This window comes from Chiroxiphia lanceolata, chromosome 12 (genome assembly GCF_009829145.1).
Source record: "Chiroxiphia lanceolata isolate bChiLan1 chromosome 12, bChiLan1.pri, whole genome shotgun sequence".
Lineage (NCBI taxonomy): Eukaryota > Metazoa > Chordata > Aves > Passeriformes > Pipridae > Chiroxiphia > Chiroxiphia lanceolata.
In genome coordinates this window covers 2,921,080-2,939,699 of record NC_045648.1, presented here as the reverse complement: position 1 = coordinate 2,939,699, position 18,620 = coordinate 2,921,080, and the positions used below count along the sequence as shown (strand labels likewise).

The window sequence follows — 18,620 nt, the reverse complement described above, 5'->3', positions numbered from 1 at the left end:
CATATTTCAAGTTTCAGGGGTAGTTTTTGAAGGTTAATTTTTTTAATTAGGCGGAGCGAGAGGCGGGCGGCGGCGGGTCCTCCCGGCCGCCAGGCGGCGCTGTGGCGCCGGGCTGAGTGGGCGTTGAGGCGGCGTCATGGCGGCGCGCTGAGCGCTGAGCGGGATCATGGCGCAGCCCCCGCCGTTCCCCGCCCGCCTCCCGCCGCCTTTCCGCGCCTTCCCACCGCCCTTCCCCGGCCCCGCCGCCCGCCCTGCGCCCTTCCCGGTGGGGCCGGCGGCGCCCCCGCCCTTCCTCCTGCCGCCGCCCGCCGGCCCTGCAGTCGAGGCCGGGCCGCGCTTCCCACCAGGCGGCCCCTACTTGGCGGCGGCCCCGCCGCGGGTCGGGGCCGAGGAGGAGGCGGCGGCGCAGCGGCAGCAGGACGAGCTGTGGCTGTCGCAGTTCCTGGGCCGCCGGCGCGCCGCTCCCCCTCCGCCGCCGCCGCCCACCGCCGCCAACCCCAGCAGCGCCCGGGCCGTGGCGGTAGCGGCGCTGGGGCGGGTGGCCCGGGTGGCCGCGCTGTGCCGGGCCCTGCGGCGGAGCGAGGCCGAGGGCGACGAGCCGGGCTGGGCCCGGGCGCGGGAGGAGGCGGAGGCGGCGCTGCGGGAGCTGCAGGAGGTCGTGCGGCCCCTGCGGGAGCCCGGATACAGCGAGGCGCTGCGCAGGAAGGCAGACAGGGCGAGGAAGAGGAGGCTGCGCCTGCAGCGGAGGAAGCTCGAGGCCAGGGCGGCCAAGGAGGAGGCGGCGGCCCGGGCCGCCGAGCGGGAGGCCAAGATCGACCAGTGGCGGGCCAAGTGCATCCAGGAGGTGGAGGAGAAGAACCGGGTACGGCCCCGAGCGTCTGGTCCTGCCTCCCCCGGGGGCTCCTGAGTGTCGCTCCGTTTGCAGGGCAGGATGACCAGCCAGTAATAGGGTCACAGTGGTCTGTGCCTGCCCCACACCCGGCTTAGTGGGTCAGTGGGTGCCACCGGGGTGCTGCATGACTTCAACTTGCTTGGAGACATGCCCTTTCCAAGGTCTGCAGCACTGCTTCTTCCTCGAGAGCCTTGGTGGGCATCTCAGCTTTGCCATGCTTATGTCCTAGCCCTTGACAGTTGAGGTTTAAGTTGTTTCTGAACTGCCGGAGGTTTTCCTTTCTGGTCCCAAGTGTCAGCCTGCCCACACTGCTCACAGCTGCCCTGAGGTGCTCAGCACCCTTTCAGTATCCATCAGCCTTGCCTGCTGCTTTCATCCTTCTAAAGCTTGTTGTTTGCAAGCTTTTGGGTGTCATCCGGAAGTAAAATGTCTCCAAAGCAAAAAAACCACCTCAAATTATCCTTCCTGGGAAGTGCTGTAGGCACTTTGGTTGGTTTTTGTGTTGGTTTTTGGCCAAAGAGCTCCCATTCTGCTGGTCTGCTGCTGGGATGGTCCAGAGCAGCTGCTGAGGAAGGGTTTGTGGTCAGACTGTGGCAGGTTAATGATCTTTAATTGCAGAGCTGTGGAATTGAGGTTGTTTCTGTTCATTGTTAATGTTTTCCCTAAACTTATGTGGTTAAAGGCTATTAGGCTTTATGAGTTCATTAGCCATCCTGGAAGTGTTCAAAAACATGGATGTGGCACTTGAGGACATGGTTTAGTGGTGAGCGTGGTGGTGGTGCTGATTTGACAGTTGGACTCACTGATCTTAAAGGTCTTTCCCAACCTTAAAGATTCCATGGTCCCGTGATTTGGTCCAAATTTATGAGTCCCACAGCACTCTTTTTTTGTTTTCTGAAGTCTGTGGTGTTTTAGCCTGTTTTTCTTAAAAAGGCAAGGCTGGATGGTTGACTTGTAGCTGTTGCTGTGAAGTAACTGATCTCCAGTGCTTCACTCATCTCTTGGAAAATACCACTTGATTCTTGTCCTCGAGGGATATTTCACACATCATGTCTGTTTTTGTCTCTCACAGGAACGAGAGCTTAAGGCTGCTGCTGACAGTGTCTTGTCTGAAGTACGGAAGAAACAAGCAGACACCAAGAGGATGGTGGATGTCCTGCGTGGGCTGGAAAAGCTTCGGAAACTGAGAAAAGAGGCTGCTGCCAGAAAAGGTTAATTACAAGATTTTCACCCAACTTTTTTTATTGCACACCCAGGAAGTAAGATGATGAGGGTGCCCTGTGCTGACTAGCAAGGTGCAGCTTCAAAAAGCTGTGTCTTTGTAATGGATTTTAGTTACAAGAATAGCTGTAAAATGCTGAATTCACAAGTGGTTGTGTTCCTGTTTTTCCAAGCTCGCTCTTGATAGAACAGTTGTTCCGATAAGAATTCCAGCTGTTAACAAGGTTAAGCTCATGTTTCTCTGAGATTTTGCCAGCTCTGCTCTCAAGTCTGATAACAAATCCCCTTCTGAATCTGAAAACTTAAAATCGCTTCTCTTTCTCTTCAGGTGTTTGTCCACCCCCCTCAGCAGATGAAGCATTTGAAACTCAGGTGGAGAGTCTGAAAACGTTGCTCAAAACTCGCACAGAGCTGTATGAGGCTGAGGAGAGAGCATTAAGGGTTATGCTGGAAGGAGAACAGGAGGAGGAAAGAAAGAGGGAAATGGAAAAGAAACAGAAGAAGGAAAGGGAAAAACTACTACAGCAGAAACTGGAAATGGATTCCAAGCTGTTTGGGGATCCAGGTAAATTCTACGTGCCATACTTAACAGTGTTTTTCCACACCACACCTCCATCTCACAGACACTGAGGTTTGAAATGTAGGCACAGAACTAGTTGAGAAAGAAATCATCCACTGGAGTAATTTATGGTCTGAGAAAAAGGTGGAATAAACATAGTGTGCTGTTAACACCTGTGGTGTAAGAGGAACTGCTCAGCTGATCAGTGTAGACTGCAGCACATCTCAAGCTGATTTCACACTGTTCTGCAAGAGGGGGTTGTAGATTAAGCTGAAGTGAGGCTAAATAGAATAGATTGAAGACTTTCAGCACCCAACAGATGCTTTAGTCTGGTGATTTGGTGTGACTCAGGTAATCTGTATAGATTCAGTGTCCATATGTTCCCTTTCTTTAGAGGATAGAGGCAGGAAAAGTTTTGGTAGTCTTGGCTTTCCTCTGACAGCTCTGGTACAGACCAAGAGACGAGTAACATGTAAATAGTCCCTAATATATTACATAGGGACCTGATTTCAAGTTACAGCTGGGCACTAGCAAATGAGTTGGCAAATTTGGGGCTTCTAAGACTCACTAGAATCGAAAAGTTTTTCTGGATTATTGAACAATTTCTGTTTCTGTGTTTTCACAGCTGAATTCCCACTCGCCCATCTATTGCAGCCCTTCAGAGACTACTACTTACAAGCTGAGCATTCTGTAGCAGCTCTTATCCAGATCAGGTAAAACCAAACAAAGTCTTTATTTTTTTGTCAAAGATGACAAATACTGTTTGTTGAGATTGTAAAATCAGCATCCGTTTTGGTTTGTCAACTTCCAAATTTGGTTATGCAATAGTTTGTACTGGTTTTTTCAAGCTTTTTGCTTGAGTCATATCCAGCAGATGCCCACGTGAGGCAGAGTGCACTTCATGCATAACTATTGCATTTAACAGCAGTACATTTGATTTTTGCATTTGTCTTTTGGCAGACAAGTTTCAGAGTACAATTTATAGTGGTTTGTGTATCGATCAGTGTGGAAAAACACTTCTGTGGGTATATTATAAATCTTACCAGCTGTCCTCTCAACACTCTCTCTGTTAAAGGCATGAATGGGATCAGTACTTGGTGCCAGCTGACCACCCCGAAGGAAGCTGCATCCCTCCAGGATGGGTTCTCCCCAGTCTCCCCACCAATGACACTTGGGCCACTGCTGTCAGATGATTTAGTAAAAAATTATGTTAATGTTGGAGGATTGTTTCATTAAAATCACATGTATTAAATATGAGAGGGCCCGAAGAGGAAGTCTCATCCTCTCTTTCGGGCAGCCAGGTACTGGAATGTCTTTACTGGAATGTCTTGAAGAAAAGTTTTAAGAACTGTTTTTGCTGTCTGACTGTGCAGGGAGATATCTGAGCAAGCCCAGAGCTGCCAGGCCTCTCGTGGTGTGGAATTACAATCCTGCTGCGAGTTTTTGTTAAATCTCAGTCTTAATAAAGGAACATTGCTGACAGTGGTATTTGTGCCAGTATTAACATCCTATTTTTAGTGGCTTTTATCTTTATAGAAGATGATGAAATCTCCAGAAATAAAGAAATACTAAAACATATATATATATATATATACACACACCATTAGTAAACATATTACTCTTCTTAAATGAAGCATGTCAAGTGTCACTGTCAAAATAGTTCCTGTATTTTTGGGTGTAGAAACAACTCTGTTACAAGTTTAAACAAATCCTGAAGTACAAACAAGACAAGGTTTTTCAAGGTTGATTAAAGTAGCTGTTGACATTTTACTTTTGTGGACTAAAACTGGTACCACAACATGGAAAAAATTCCCAGCTGTGGTGAAATAGGTCAGACAGCCGTGTGAATAGACACAAATTTGATGAATAAGCCTGCTGGAAAAAAAACCAATAAAATCTGAAGTCTGTCCTACTGTAATTGTTTTGCCTATATAGCTATTTTTGTATAAGGACACATCATGTCTGTAATATTTGATTACAAAACACAGCTCTATTTTGTAAGTTGTTTTTTTTTGTACAGAATAAATAGAAAAAAATGGATTTTTTTTTTTTTTTCCATTTGAAGCACTTTTACTCCGAGGGAGAGATTTGTTTGAATACTTGGCATCAAATACAACTCCAACATGGAGAGAATTGCTGAGAAAAGGTTTGTGTGAAGGAACTTCTCCCTCCTACAAGGTGACAGAGGCATCTGATGTCAAAGCCGTCCATGGTCTGGACAGTTTGCTTGTGACAGTGACGGGCCATATGGATTTGGGGCTTTGCTGGGCTATGCAGATGGTCTTGGCACCTTTCCAGAGCTGCAGACCTGATTCTTGCTTAGCCCCAGTGTGTGGGAATCGAGTTAATCTCTCCAGTGCTTTTCCCCTTGGCGTCACAGCAGCGCGCCATCCATGGAGGAGGCGACGTCATGGCCTAATTCCACACCTGGACCTTATGTGATATGTTAAATAGTTTATTGGCTGAAGCTTTGCACTGGTTTCTGTTAGTAAGAGCACACAACCTAATAGTTTTTAGCAGAATTACTGTGAGTGCAGAAGTTTGCAGTTCTTGCTCACCTGCAGCACCCCAAATAACAGATTACCAGGAAGTCCTTGGGAGGTGGAGTTCTGATTTCCTCCTCCATACATCCCCCTGTCACTTCCAGCATCTCGGTACTCCAGACCCAAGGCTGAGTCAGATCCTGGGGAGTCTTCCCCGATGAAAATGCACAAGTTCAAAAATAAAAATAAAAACAATTGCATGAAAACAATACAACTCCAACACTTCCAGTTCAGGAAGCTTAGTGACCGGAGGACGCTCTGCTTAAACAATTAGGCTCCTTATCCCGTCAGTGCGTCTGAGGGACAAGCCAACCACTTAAGCTACGATTATCTTAAAACTGTCCAAGTCAGCTGCTTGTCTGACACTGCAGGAATTTAAAGAGCTGAGCAGTAGATAAGCAGGCAGTGGAGCAGCAGCCCTGTTCTCCCTGGGAGGAGAGCTCCATGAGTTCGTCTGACGGTAAGGATAACTTCATCTTATTAATAAACACAGGGCTTGAAAATGCCAGGGGATGATCTACCTTTCCATTTCCATTCCTCAAATGGAAATTCTATTTCCATTCTATTTCCATTCCTCAAACTTTCTGTGGTTTACTTTGTATATTTGTTCTTGTCTAGGAATGTATGCATTAAAATGTTTTATATCTTTAGTGGGAAAGATAGAGAGGAATGTTTAAAATCTCAACTCATAAAATACGTGGAGACAGAGTATTCTTAAAAATTGTTGTCTTTATGTTGAAGAGTCAGATTTGTCTGAGTATAGTATTTCCTACTGTCTTTAAGTTTTAAAAAATTACTATAGTCCAGAAGAAGACAGGGGTTGGCTTTGTGTTTCCAAGACTCCTTTGCATCCTATTCCTCTGTTGATCCCACTGCAGTTCAGGTTTCTCATGTTGAGGCACATCCTCTTCCTGATGTGAGCTGGTTCGTGCACTGGCCAGTGTCTGTGATGTGAAAGTGGGCAGGGCTGGTGTGGGGTACAAGCTCAGAGACCTTCTAGGAGTTGCCTTCTGGTGTGAGTTGGTGTTTAGGACTGACCATCTTTTATTCTTGTCTAGTAGCGGTTTTCTTGTCATCACACCCACCCCAAAGGACTTCTTGTTTTCTGAACTGGGAATTAACACTTGTGGGTGCCTTTCTTAGAGAACAGTATTTATGCAGTGAAATACAGCAGGTACCATCTTCATATTTTCTTCATCCTCATACCTGTAAGTGGCATTTGAACCCAAGTGAAGCCATTCTGGGTGACAGATGTTGAGACACAACTTTCCTTTGCACCTTGTACACAGGGATTTTGGGAAGAGCCAGTTTACAGCATAAGCTGCAGAGAGGGTCTGTCACCCTTGCACACAGGGGCTGTGCTTGGAGCTGCAGAAAGCTGGGGAAGGTGGTTTTGCCTGCAGGTCTTTTCACGTGTTGTCTTTGTCGGTGCTGACGTGGATTGTCCCTTAGGCTGAACCCTCTTAGGCTGGAGCAGATGGTCTGGCTCCATGAGGGCTCCCCACACGTTGCCTGTGTCGTGTGTTAGTGGCAGGACATGTGCAGGAGCACAAAGCTCGTTAGGGGCTCTGCTTGGGCAGAGGTATTAAAAGGCTTCTGGCGTAAGCAGGCAAGAGACAACCCTGTTGTCATTCTGGTAATGACCAGCTGAGTTGCACTGAGTGACTGTGTGTGTCACTCGTGTCTGTTTGTGGTCTGGAAACAATTTGTTAGTCCTCTGCCAACATAAGAAACTACTTTGAATCCCATTTCCCCTTATAGACTCTTATTTTTGCATTAAACGTGGTTTTTTCATCCTTGTGTACATTCATCTAAATATTTCCTTTTTGTGGAGTGTTTATCCTCATTGTCAAAAAAGCTGTTTTAAAAGGAAAAAATGACTGTGAGAAGCACTTAGGGATGTCACACACAAATTTACAGTGTGTCCTGAGGATGGGATGTCACACAAGTATTTACTGTGTGTCCTGAGGATGACTGCTGAGGACTTTGGGATGAGCAGGCACAGGCTGTGGGTGCCAGGGCTCGTGGGGAGATGAGCCACCAACTCTTAGCAGTTGATAATCTGTAAAAGAAATAATTTTGCATGCTGTTATCACTGGGAAGCTCAAGGCTTCATGCAGCAAGTAGAGGCTTTTTACTAAATTGAAACATCTGTAGAGAGCTGATGGCAATGCTATTGCAGTAATATTTTCTGTGCCACCATTCCCAATTCATCAGAAATTTTTGTCTCCCCTGCAGTCCTGCTCTAAAACCATCACCACGCTTAAAATGAGTAGATGGTTCCTGAAAGCTGATCTGGCCTTAAAATGGCTTTTTTGACATCCCCCTAACTGTTAAGTTTGCCTCATGCACCAGCCTCCTGGCCTGGCTCCTGATAAGCTGCTGTGGTGCCAGAGGGGATGTCCTCACTGTGGCTCCCTCCTCCCTCAGGGTGCTCTGTGTGATGGCTTAGCAGCACATGGCTGTGTGCATGAGCTCTATCACCACAGGTTACACAGGGAGAGGAGACCTGCAAGGTGTCCTCCTTGGCTGTAGTTTCTCCCTCTGTAACTGGAAAAAGTGCTCAGTGTGTCCCCAGCTCAGGGAAGGGATCATGCAAAGGGCAGCAGAGGGAGGGAGAGGCAGGAGGGATGGGAAACAGCAGGGCATGCATGGAGGTGGAAGTGGAGAAGAAAAATGCTCAGGATCTCTGCCAAAGAAAGCTGTAAGCTTGGTCAGGTCCTGCTGGCTCAAGCTGAGAATAGCAAAGGTTAGTTCAGATAAATCTTCCCAGTGTCAATAAATAAGATTTTGCCCATCTGGGCAATGCACACAGTGGTTTTTACTTGGCTTGCTCTTGAAAAAGCTCATCTTCCTCTCCTTCCACCCAAGTTAAGAGGTGCTAGTCCTGCCTTTTACAGTTCTATTTCCTCCCTTCCTCCAGCAGCAAGAAATCAGGCAGGAGTGATGAGCTACCTGGATGAAGTTCCCTTCAGGATGGCCCTGAGCCTCGACGGGGACTCGGGGGGAGAAATCCCCTTAATCACCGCCCCGGACATCGAGGTCCTCGACTGCACCGACATCCTCATGAGCACCATGGTGAGTCCACACCCAGATCACTGCTGGGGGATGCTCAGAGGGATGTCAGTGGTGCTTTCCCTTTCTTAGGAGAAAAGGGGCACATCCTAATTGATCTCCTCTTACTTGACTGGTTTGCAGCGGTATTGGGAGGAGAGGATGATTTGTGATATGTGGAACTGAGGAAGGAGTTGTTTTGGGGTCGCTTTTTAAAAATCCTGTCCAAGCAGGAGGCTTGGGTCTTTCTGGGATAGGAGGACAAACTTCTGCTCTGGGGTTGTTTTCTACTTCGGAATTATCACTGTCTCATTTATTAATAATATTTATTAAATATCAATAATTTTAACAGATATAAGCAGGCAACATTACCTGTACTGACAGCACATGCATAATTTATATATGTATGTAATTTTTTTATATATATATATACATATATTTATATATGTATATAAACTTTTATATATATATGTATATATATAAAGTATCCCGTGTTTCTCCTTAGTTGGGATGCATTGATGCTCCCCACCAAGGCCAAGTAAGATTGTGCTGCTGCTTCAGGCTGATCCTTCTGGAGGGACGTGGGGGTGTTTTCCTCAGGGAGGCTGGTTTGGGTCCACAGATGACCCAAGTGGCAGGAGCAGTAAAAACAGCATTCCTGGGCTGTGAATGTACTTGCCTGCCTGTCCGGAGGAGACCTTGTTTGGAGAGCTCTGGGACGGGCAAGGCTTGTTTGTTCCAGGAAAATCCTCAGATTTCAGTCACAAACAAGCTTATATTTTAAGACAGACTATGTGGAAATGACAACTCTGTTTGGGGACCAGCCGAGCCCCTGGCGCCACAAGAGACTCCCATGGCTGGTCCTGCCACTGCCTGAGGTGGCATCACCCTCCTTGGTGGCTCCAGAGCCCCTATGCCTGAAGTGCCACTAATGAGAGCCACAGACAAACTCTGCCACCACCATGGGGGCAGCCTGTGGCTGGATGCAGTGCCTCTCTGCAGCCGCCTAAAATTGGGATGCCCACCTCCCCTGTCTGCACCCTCCCACCTTCCACAGCAGCCAAAGTGACACAAAACCACCTCTAAGTATAAAACACTTCTCAAAAGAATTGTAGGTACAACTCACAATAGTAATAACTTTATACAGGGACTTTTTTCAAGTGTAAATTTGGGGATTCCCTATAGGGATGAGGCTGGCACAGCCCAATCCAACAGCCAGCCCTGATGCTCAGGGAAGTAGGATCTGATATGGGAAGGCTGCAGCCCTTAAGCTGCCTCGCAAAGCACGTGGTTTGCTCGGTGCCACATGGTCTGGTTTCAGGTGTCCTCACCAGCTGCCTCTCGCTCTTCCACAGCATGACTTCTCCCTGGAAAGGAAAGTGCTTTACTGGGTCGAGGTGGCCTCTCAGCAGCAAACCTGCCGGCACCGGGTCACCTCCGAGGTCGTCCCCACAGCCCCGCCGTGCTGGCTGCTGCTGGTGGACCCCGCTGACAGCTACGGGGGCCGGGCGCGGGACGCGGCGGTGCGGCGCTCCATCAGCATGAGCGCCGCCGACACCTCCTACGGGCACGCCAGGGGCAGGGCGGGCCTGTCCGACACCGAGAGCGAGACCTGGCACTCCGAGGAGGGCGACTACTCGGACGATGAGTACTCCTCGACCTCCCTGGAGGAGAATGACAAGGATGAAAAGCTCCTCTCCAGGAGGAGAAGCTCTGGGAGAAGCGTGGCTTCACGTCTCAGCTTTTACCAGACCCGACCAAAGACATCGCCTGGCTTGCTGGAGCCCTCACCAGAGAAAAATGTCCACAGCCCAGCCAGCCCGGACCCCAGCAAGCAGAGAAGATCCATGGTGATATTTAACAACATGAAGAATGAGCTGGAGGCAGCCAGGAGGAAGCTGGCTGCTCTGGTGCATCCTTTGAACAGAGCTGCCATGGGGGGCAGGGGGATCCCGGTGCCACGGCTGCTCCCGCAGTGTCCCGGCACCAACCGCGGTGTCAAGTACGGGCCAGCCCAGGACGTGTCCCAGCTGGGGACCTTGGTGCCAACTCCTCCTGCCACACCTGCACCAATCCCACCCATCAAGCGGCACAAACCCACAGTGCCGGTGAGCTGCTGCCTTTGCTTGGTGCTGAGAGAGGAGGGAGGTGGAGGGCGTTGAATTGGTCTCATTTGCCAGAGACTGGGCAGCAAAATGGATTCAAAATGGGACTTCAGGAACACTGAACCCATGAGAAATTACTGAAGAGTTTTCATAAGAAGTAAAGGCAGGGTTTCTTTTTTTCTCTGAGGTTGTGCATGTTTACTTGCTCTGTCCTAATCAAAACACCCCTGTTTTTCCCAACAAACAGGATCTTATTTGATTATCAATTGAAACACTAAAAAAAAAAAGAGTGAAATAACAGGGTTTTTTCCTTCTTTTCTCTCTATTACCCCCCTCTTACAGATATAGGTGGGGTTTATAGGGAAATGCTCCTTTACAGCCATCGTGTCTTTTCTTTGGACTTCATAGTCCTACTAAAAATACAAATCATTGGTGAAAGAGGGATGTGACAGGATGGAGTAAATATCACTCTGTCACCTTGAATCTGAATTGCACCATGTTTTTTAAGAAATCACATCTCATCCAGCTACTTGAGAGATTTTAGGAGATGAATTACTGGAAACCTACAATTAAAACTATGAATGACCAGGTTATTTATAGGCAGTTGTACTAGACATGGGGTAATTAAGGAAAGATTAAATGCCTGTGTGTATTTGTACATCACCCAGCCTGAGCACTCTTTGATCTGATCTGTATCTATAGCTAAGCCTGGATTTAATTAAATCCAATCTCCTTTGATGCCCATTGGATGTTCCATGTATAGAAATTTTCCTCTTCTGGAGACAGCGAGGTAACTGCCGGTGTTCAAAAGCGTTGCTTCAGCCTGGGTGTTTGACATCATCCCATGAGCTGGAGCAATAAGACTCTCTTCTGTTTTTCCCTTGCAGTCCCTCAGCCCCTACACCTGCCTCCCCCCTGCCTGCACACCTGGGAGACCCCTCAGCTCCCTCAGATCCCAGCCAGATTCCTCGGCTGACCTGCTCTCCGCTCTGAGCCAAGAGGAGCGAGACCTCATCGAGCCCGTCATAGCCCTGGGCTACCCCACGCACAAAGCCATCCTCACCCTCCAGAAGACGGGAAGGCAAAGCTTAAGTCAGGTTGGTGGAGCTGGCACGGCACCGCGGGAAACCTTTGGTAAAGGAAAACTTGATTTTCCTGGAGAAGGGAATGGCTGTCTTGTTTGGGGTGGATTTCTGATTGCCTTGGCTCTCCCACTTTGGTGTCAGACCACAGCTGACAGGCTTTTCCATGAGATCACACTTTTGCTGTAATAAAATAGCAACGAGTCGCCCTCAGCTTTTCAGCGTGTAATCACGGCTGGTTTCGTTATCTGTTCAATCTGTTGTGTGGAGCTTCATGTCCTTCTGAGGTACAAATTTTGCCCCCATACATGGAAACTTCTTGTGCATCATTTTTTCCCAGCTGTTGGATTTGTGTGATGATTACCATGGTTTATCCTGTCAGAGCAGGACTGTACGAATACCTCAAAGATTTGGCTGGGCTCTCTCCAAAACACAACTTCCCTGCCTTGCAGCAAGCAGGGAATCCATGCAAGCATTGCAACGGGGTCCCAGAACTTTTTTCCTGAGGAACCCTCTATAATAACCTGGAATTTATTGAAAACAGTTAACATACAGACTCTTCCTACCTGTGGTGCCTGAGTACATCCTTGCCTGCAGTGCTGCATCCCCATTCCTGAGGTCTCTGCTTGTGCAGATGAATCCCACAATGGTCCAAGGGGGCCTTGGAGCATCCATGACATGAGGGATGCTGCTGGCTCTGACTCCCTTGGCAAGCTTGGGGCTGGACCTGCCCATCCCAGCAGAAGATTTTAGGGCTAAATTACCCAAGGAACTCTTGCAGAGAGACAAGGGGCTTAATTGAAACTCAGTAAGAGGGATGTCCATGAAGCTGTCGTGCCAGGGAGCAGGAGCAGATCCTGGCAGAGGCACGAGCAGGCACAGTGCCAAGCAGCCTGTGCCAGGTGCCAGTCTCCTTCCCATTCCCCTGGGAACTGCCTGTGCTGCGTGGGCCAGCTCCCAGCCGCCTGGTCGGTGCATGAAGCTGCTCTGTGGCTGAGTCATCCTGCAGCTCCCTGCTCCCTCCTGAGTCTCCCAGGCTGGACCAGCCCCCCAGACCTCGCTGGTGTTTCAGGAGAGCCGAGGTGGGAAGGGAAGATTGTGTCCTCAATTCATGGAGGTTTCATCCAGGCAGAGGGAGATGGACAGAGCCCAGCCCACATTCTTTGCACAGAGCAATAAGAGGGTGTCTTATGGCTTCAAAATGAAGAAACAGTGCATCTTCTTAAGGATGGAAGTGGGTACAGCCTGCTCCCTTCTGTATAAACACTGGGACTCCCATTCCCTTGGAGAAGAGATTCCTGCACCAAAATACAAGGTCTGCCTTATATCCTGTGCCTGCTTCACCAGCAGATTCCATCTTTCCCATTTATGCCCAATGCAACCAAGATAAAACGTAAAGCCTGACCTTTTGTGCATCTCTTACAAGTACAGAACTACCAAATTAGGCTAAACTTTCCGGCAAAATATGTTCCAACTGAAGTTAAAAAGAAGAGCTGTGGGTGCTCTTCATTGCTTGCTGTGTCACGCAGGGTTTCAGTGTGTGATGACAACAGCTTCAACTCTGAGGATTGACTGTAGTACCAGATGGCAGACAAAAATTGCTCAACTTCTTTGCAGTGTCAACTCAAAACTGGCAAAGCCCACCTTGGTAGAGAAGGCAAGTTTGTGGCCTTAAAGAGACGATCCCTTCTCAGTTTTGGTGGAAGAACTTTTCTGAAAGGCTCAAGCAGGGTTAGTTGCCCCAACGTGCCAGAGGTTCATCATGTTGTGGCCAAGGGCTAAAGCAAAAACGCAGCATTGCATTTTGCTCAATGATCATTGATCAATTCAAAATGCATCCTTGGTCCATGGAGCCCTCAATGTACCTGTGAGCTGAGACATGACAGAGGCTGCAGCTGCTCAGTACCCATTTCCCCAGGCAGCTGTAGACACAGGGCAACAGTGTTAAAAAACTTCTTGAGGAGAAAATTATAAAAAACATTGAATTGACACCAATTTCATGCTAGGCTTGACCAGGCTGCCAGGACTGTCTGTGAGTGAGCAGCTATTCCTGCCACAACAGAGCAAGAAAATACAGCAATGAGTTGGGGTTGTCACTGGTCAGGTAATGAGGGAAATAAAATCAGGTTAGGAATGCCAATGACCAGTGACTGTCTCCTCCCTGAGTTACTGAGCTGCTCCTTAAGGCTGACATTTCTAAAAATCCTTACTCTGCTGTTCAGCCAAACTAGATCAGCTCAACATTTGAGGGACTTTTTTGCCTTTTTCATGTGTTTTGTGGTCTTTTACTGAGTCCTTCCCCTTGGCTAGGGCAGTGCTGGGGAGGGTGGAGGTCTGTGCACTGGTGGATCTGGGGAAGATATGAATCAGTTTGTCCTTGGATGAAGATGGCACAGCTCTGGGGAGACCCGTGGGATGTTTTTATTCCCCCTGCTATTGTATAGCTCATTTATTATTATCTGTCACATATGTTTTTGGACAGTGAGTGATTCTCGCGGTATTTAAAAGATGCTGCTGGGAATTGTGCTGTCAGCACTCCAAGAACAACGAGGAAAGCCAAAAATAACTGTTTACTTTCAGTAATGGCAGCACACGGGTCTCCCCTGGGGTAGGTTTTGCGCTCGGACCCTGGAGCAAACCCAGGGGTGCCTGAACCCCGGAGCATCAAAGGGATGTGGGGTCGGCTGAGGGTGGACATCCCACGGGGACAGGCTCTGCCTCACCCACAGCCTGGAGGCCATTGCTCTGTATCTCAGAGGTTCAGATGTTTGGTTTGCTCCTCATCCTCCCTCTGCCTTGTTCCCATTCCCACCCTGGCAGAGTGAGGGGGACCGAGATGTTGTCATCTCCCACTGGGAATCCTGTGGACAGACAGACCACCCTGGCTGAGCATCAGATGGGAACCAGAAAGATGGTGGTTGCTCATGTCCTCCTCATGGTGTGTCCGTGGTTGGTGTCAAGGTGGGCTCCTGTTTGCCCTCACTCCCTGTGCCAGCAAGGCTAGATTAATCTGGTTGTCTTCCTCTGCAGTTCCTGAGCTACCTGGGTGCCTGTGACCGGCTGCTGAAGCAGGGCTACGAGGAAGGGCAGGTGGAGGAAGCCATGGAAATGTTCCAGTACTCGGAGAAAAAGGTCAGAGTGGGATGGCAGAACCCAGCCCTTTGTGCTGTGTCCTCCGGGCTCGCTTTTCCAGCGGGCTATACCCTTCCCTCCACTTCCACTGCCCCTCATGGGGGTCAGACCCACTGCCCTGCCACCAGCAGGACCCCCATAAGGACCCTCAGGGAAAGGACACCTGCTCCATCCCCTTTTCCATCCATCCTCTCACCCCGTTGTGCAGCACGATGCTTGTTCACCCACTGTGCAGGGAATCCCATCCCAAGCCCACCAACCCCTGCTCTTGCTCCCTCTCTCCCAGCTCCCCTCCAGGGAGAAAAAATGTGGTGGCACACTGGGCATTGGTCTCCATCATCAGTCTCCTCCTGGCTAATGAAGAGCCTGGGGAGGTGAAACTGCTTGAAGTCTGGGCTGGCAGTGTTTGCTGGGATGCCAACAGCCTGTAGGATTGTCGTGTCACCACTTGTTAGGGCAGTGACAGCGGGGGCTGCCCAGGTCTCGGTGTCAGGGAAGGTTTATTTATTGAGGACACGGCTCTGGGTGATGTCATGGCACTGGGGCCCAGCCTGAGCAAGGAGGGAAGCAGGACAAATGAATTCCAGCTTGTGCTCACTGTCTCTCCCTGCCCTCTTTATAATGCAGACAAACACTGCAAGGAATTGATACAAACTTTATAAGGAATAAGTGAAGCTGGAGGCTGACTTTATTAAATATTTCTTATTTAAGAAGTTGAAATGCTACGAGGGGTATGTGTGTCCTCGGGCTGCTGTTGTGGTGCCCTTTAGTGGTGACACAACCCAGCCAGGGTGTCTGGCTGCAGCCTTGTCCCACAGCACTGCTTCTGCTGCAACCCCACAATGGATCCATCCATGATAACGTCATTCCCCTCTTGTCCTTCTTCCTCCAGGCAGCTGAATTCTTGCATCTGTTGGCTCAGTTTAACGATATGGGTTTCCAGCAAAATGAAATCAAAGAAGTTCTTTTGCTTTGTGGGAATCAGAGGGAGAGGGCGCTGGAAGAGCTCGTGATGAAAACCCACTGAGCAGCACCCTGGACCCATCACAGCTTCCCCTCTCCAGACTGCACCAGAAGGACTCGGGTGGTTCTGCTGCTCCATCCCCACCCCTGGAAACAACCAGTCATGGACCTTCACAGCTCTTCTTTGGTGTCTCATCTCATTTTATGGACATCCATCATAAGAGTGTTTATCATTCAGGCACCGACTTCATAGGAGGAATATTTATCTCCTCACCCACATGTCCCCACCCTGATCATCTCAGCTGTTCAGATTAGATGAAATAAGATCCAAACCGCCTTCGGCTTAGATTTTTGCAAAACCCAAACCACAGTGTTCTCCCTCCACCTGGGTGTCATGTTTTCGGCTACAATCAAATGTGGATTCTTAAGAGATTATATAAATCATCAGAAGAAATTGTTTTCCTAAAATCTGAAGGAACATGTGTTGGTCCTGGCTTGGTAAGAGTCTCAGCTGACTTAGTCATGATTGAATATTGTAATTGAAATCCAGTTTGATCACATTAGCTTCTCCGTTTAAACCAGAAATGTGAGAAAAATACACAATTCCATGAGGGTAAGGAAAGAAAACAGGCTGCCCTTGCTCTGAAATACATGAGGTTGAATGCAAAATGGTGGAGGTAAGAGTTTGTCCTCAGGGAACTTCCTGAAATCAGAACAGAGAGATGGGGAACTGCTCACTGCCCTCATGCTCTGCCCAAATCAGGAAAATTCAGGGGATGCTTCCCTAAACTGTGAAGACAGTGGCTCCAAATGAAGTTAAGCATGAAAGTCAGCATCGGGAACATCTGGATGCTCAGGGGAATTTCTGTATGTAACTGAAGGACAGAGAATGGGATGTGTGTCTTGGCTTGGCACTGGAACAGTGGACAGTGTTTTCACATAAAGTATGTTATTTTCCTGTGAATTAGATACAGATGTAATTTCTTTGAGTAAAGATGCTTGGGGGGGTTCTTCTGCAATGTGTTTGTGTCTTTTCCTGTCAGGATGCCAACTGGCACAACCCAGCAGAGAAAATCCTTCGTTAGTTGCATTAGTACCATTTTTCCATTGTATCCTTCCAAATAATCTCTCAGTCTAACACACTGCCATTGAGGTAAAACACTGTGTCCCTTCTCCCTGGATCTCCAGGTGGATGCCAGACACCAGCAGGAAGGTACATCTCTCCACGGCTGCCTTCATTCTTGCCTGGATGCACAAGGAAACTTGGCATCCAAGTTTTGGGGGACTTGACCCATCCATTCCCAAGGAAGCTTTATTCCTGCCCTTCTTTAATGGCATTGAAACAGAAAATGTGGTACCTTGTGTGACTAAGGGAGATATCCCCGAGGAGCAAACAGGCTCTTCCTGGAGCTCCCAGCCCTGTTTTTGCTCCAGCTTTCCCTTGGTTATACAAGCTTTTATTTTTGATGCGGCCCTTATAAGGCAAGTCCGTTCTACAGACAGCTTTTCCTTACGTCCCCTCTTGCCAAGATGATGTCACCTTAAAAAAGAAACTTGAAAAAGGTTAAACCGTGACTAGGACGATCGTGTCGCCTGGAACTGTGAACTGAGGATGGAGAGGGGGAGATAAAGGTGCTGAGCTGGTGCCAGCGGCACGAAACGTCGAGGGCTGAATTCTGGTGGAGGGAAGCACATTGGCAGCATTGTGCCCACAAAGGCTGAGCAGCCTCTCACCCTCCTTAGAGGAGCCTCCTTGACCCTGGCTCATCGTTTCTTGCAGAGGTAAGAGCTGTATTTTTTGTGCTCCCTTTGCACCTAAAATTATCTTGTGTTACTCTCTGTATCATGGTCTGGATTGATGGATGCAACAAATGACTCCTCTCTTGGGTTATCCATGCCATACTCAGCAGCCTGCCGAGACCTGCACTTTCCCCTAAGTGCTGCACTTAAAATCTTCTGCATTTTGTCTACAAATATCTTTGTAAACCCCTGAACTGTCAAAAAACCAGCGTGTGGAAGTGGGGAGGAGGTTGTATCACTTGGTGTTGGAGTTGGAGGGAAGGGGAGAGCCTGCCAAGTTCAGCAGTCCAGGGTTGGCCACAGGAGCCCAACATAAATATTTTACTAACGGAATTATTTTAACTTTATTTTAATGGAGGTTTAAGATGTTTGTTCAACCTGAAATGGTTTTAAAGCAGCATGTTTTCATATGCTGCTCTCAGTTAGGAGAAGACAACCTGAAATGTTAATTGGCTTTATCTGGGAGGGGAGTGAGGATTTGACATGATGGGTTCCTGTAATGTCCTCCCAGGGACACCAACACAATTCCTTTTATGCTGCCCATGGTGCAGAGGTGGGGGAGGTCCCTTGGTGACATCTGCCTCCCCTGTGCCACTGCCAGACCTGCACCTCCAAGGGCTGTGGTCCCATCACAGGTAACAGTAGAGTGGTAGCCTGGCCCAGTGGCAGGGGACAAATGAGGACAAGGCACATCCATCTGGCCATGGTTGCAAGTTGGGGTTTTCTGGTTTGTTTTGGTTTGTGGTTGCACTGAGTGGGTTTATTCTCAAATGAAGGAACTGTTTTGAAAATGCTGAGAACTTGGTGAGGGTCAGCACGGAGGTATTTGAGGCATCCTGGCTGGTATTCCCTTCCGCTCCATGCCGGCTGGGACAGCACAGGCAGCCCAAAGCCTGACCCACGGATGGGAGACCAGCTGACCACAGTCTGGGTTTGCTGCTGCCCTGGTCCCCCAGCACTGCAGTCACAGAGGGGAGCTCTGTGCTCTCCAGCCACCCCCAGAGCTCGTGCTGAGGGTCAGCAACCTTCCACTCCAGGCAGTGGGATCTCATGGGAACAGCTCCTCTGACTTTGGAGCTCTGCAAGCCTGGCATCACCATGCAATGGTGGTGCTCCCTCCCTTTTTGTACCCTCTGTACTTCCAAGTTTTGCCATGTCCTCAAAAGACCCTGACTTGGTTCAAACAAGCCTCTGAAGAGAGCCGGCACTTGCCACCCCTTTGGATCTGTGCTGAGGCTTGGGGGGATGATGGATGGTTCCCAGGTCCCA

At 48.8% G+C, this 18,620-nt stretch overlaps 2 protein-coding genes across 4 annotated transcripts; both read left to right on the top strand.

The window, feature by feature from the left end:
* Positions 1 to 144: 144 nt before the first annotated feature.
* Positions 145 to 4,590, top strand: PDCD7 (programmed cell death 7). Its single transcript, XM_032700267.1, has 5 exons — positions 145 to 862; positions 1,965 to 2,103; positions 2,442 to 2,678; positions 3,298 to 3,385; positions 3,748 to 4,590. The coding sequence occupies exons 1-5, from the start codon at positions 167 to 169 to the stop codon at positions 3,863 to 3,865; spliced, it is 1,278 nt and encodes a 425-aa protein (XP_032556158.1). The 5' UTR covers positions 145 to 166; the 3' UTR covers positions 3,866 to 4,590.
* Positions 4,591 to 4,741: 151 nt separating this feature from the next.
* UBAP1L (ubiquitin associated protein 1 like) lies at positions 4,742 to 16,570 on the top strand. 3 transcript variants are annotated; one of them, XM_032700266.1, is made up of 6 exons: positions 4,742 to 4,818; positions 8,139 to 8,293; positions 9,625 to 10,377; positions 11,262 to 11,471; positions 14,487 to 14,588; positions 15,481 to 16,570. In XM_032700266.1, the coding sequence occupies exons 2-6, from the start codon at positions 8,162 to 8,164 to the stop codon at positions 15,613 to 15,615; spliced, it is 1,332 nt and encodes a 443-aa protein (XP_032556157.1). In that variant the 5' UTR covers positions 4,742 to 4,818; positions 8,139 to 8,161; the 3' UTR covers positions 15,616 to 16,570. The 3 variants fall into 3 exon arrangements, with proteins under 3 accessions (XP_032556157.1, XP_032556156.1, XP_032556155.1); XM_032700265.1 differs by lacking the exon at positions 4,742 to 4,818 and adding an exon at positions 5,162 to 5,675 and having other exon boundaries at positions 8,142 to 8,293; XM_032700264.1 differs by lacking the exon at positions 4,742 to 4,818 and adding an exon at positions 5,162 to 5,675.
* The last annotated feature ends 2,050 nt before the right edge of the window (positions 16,571 to 18,620 follow it).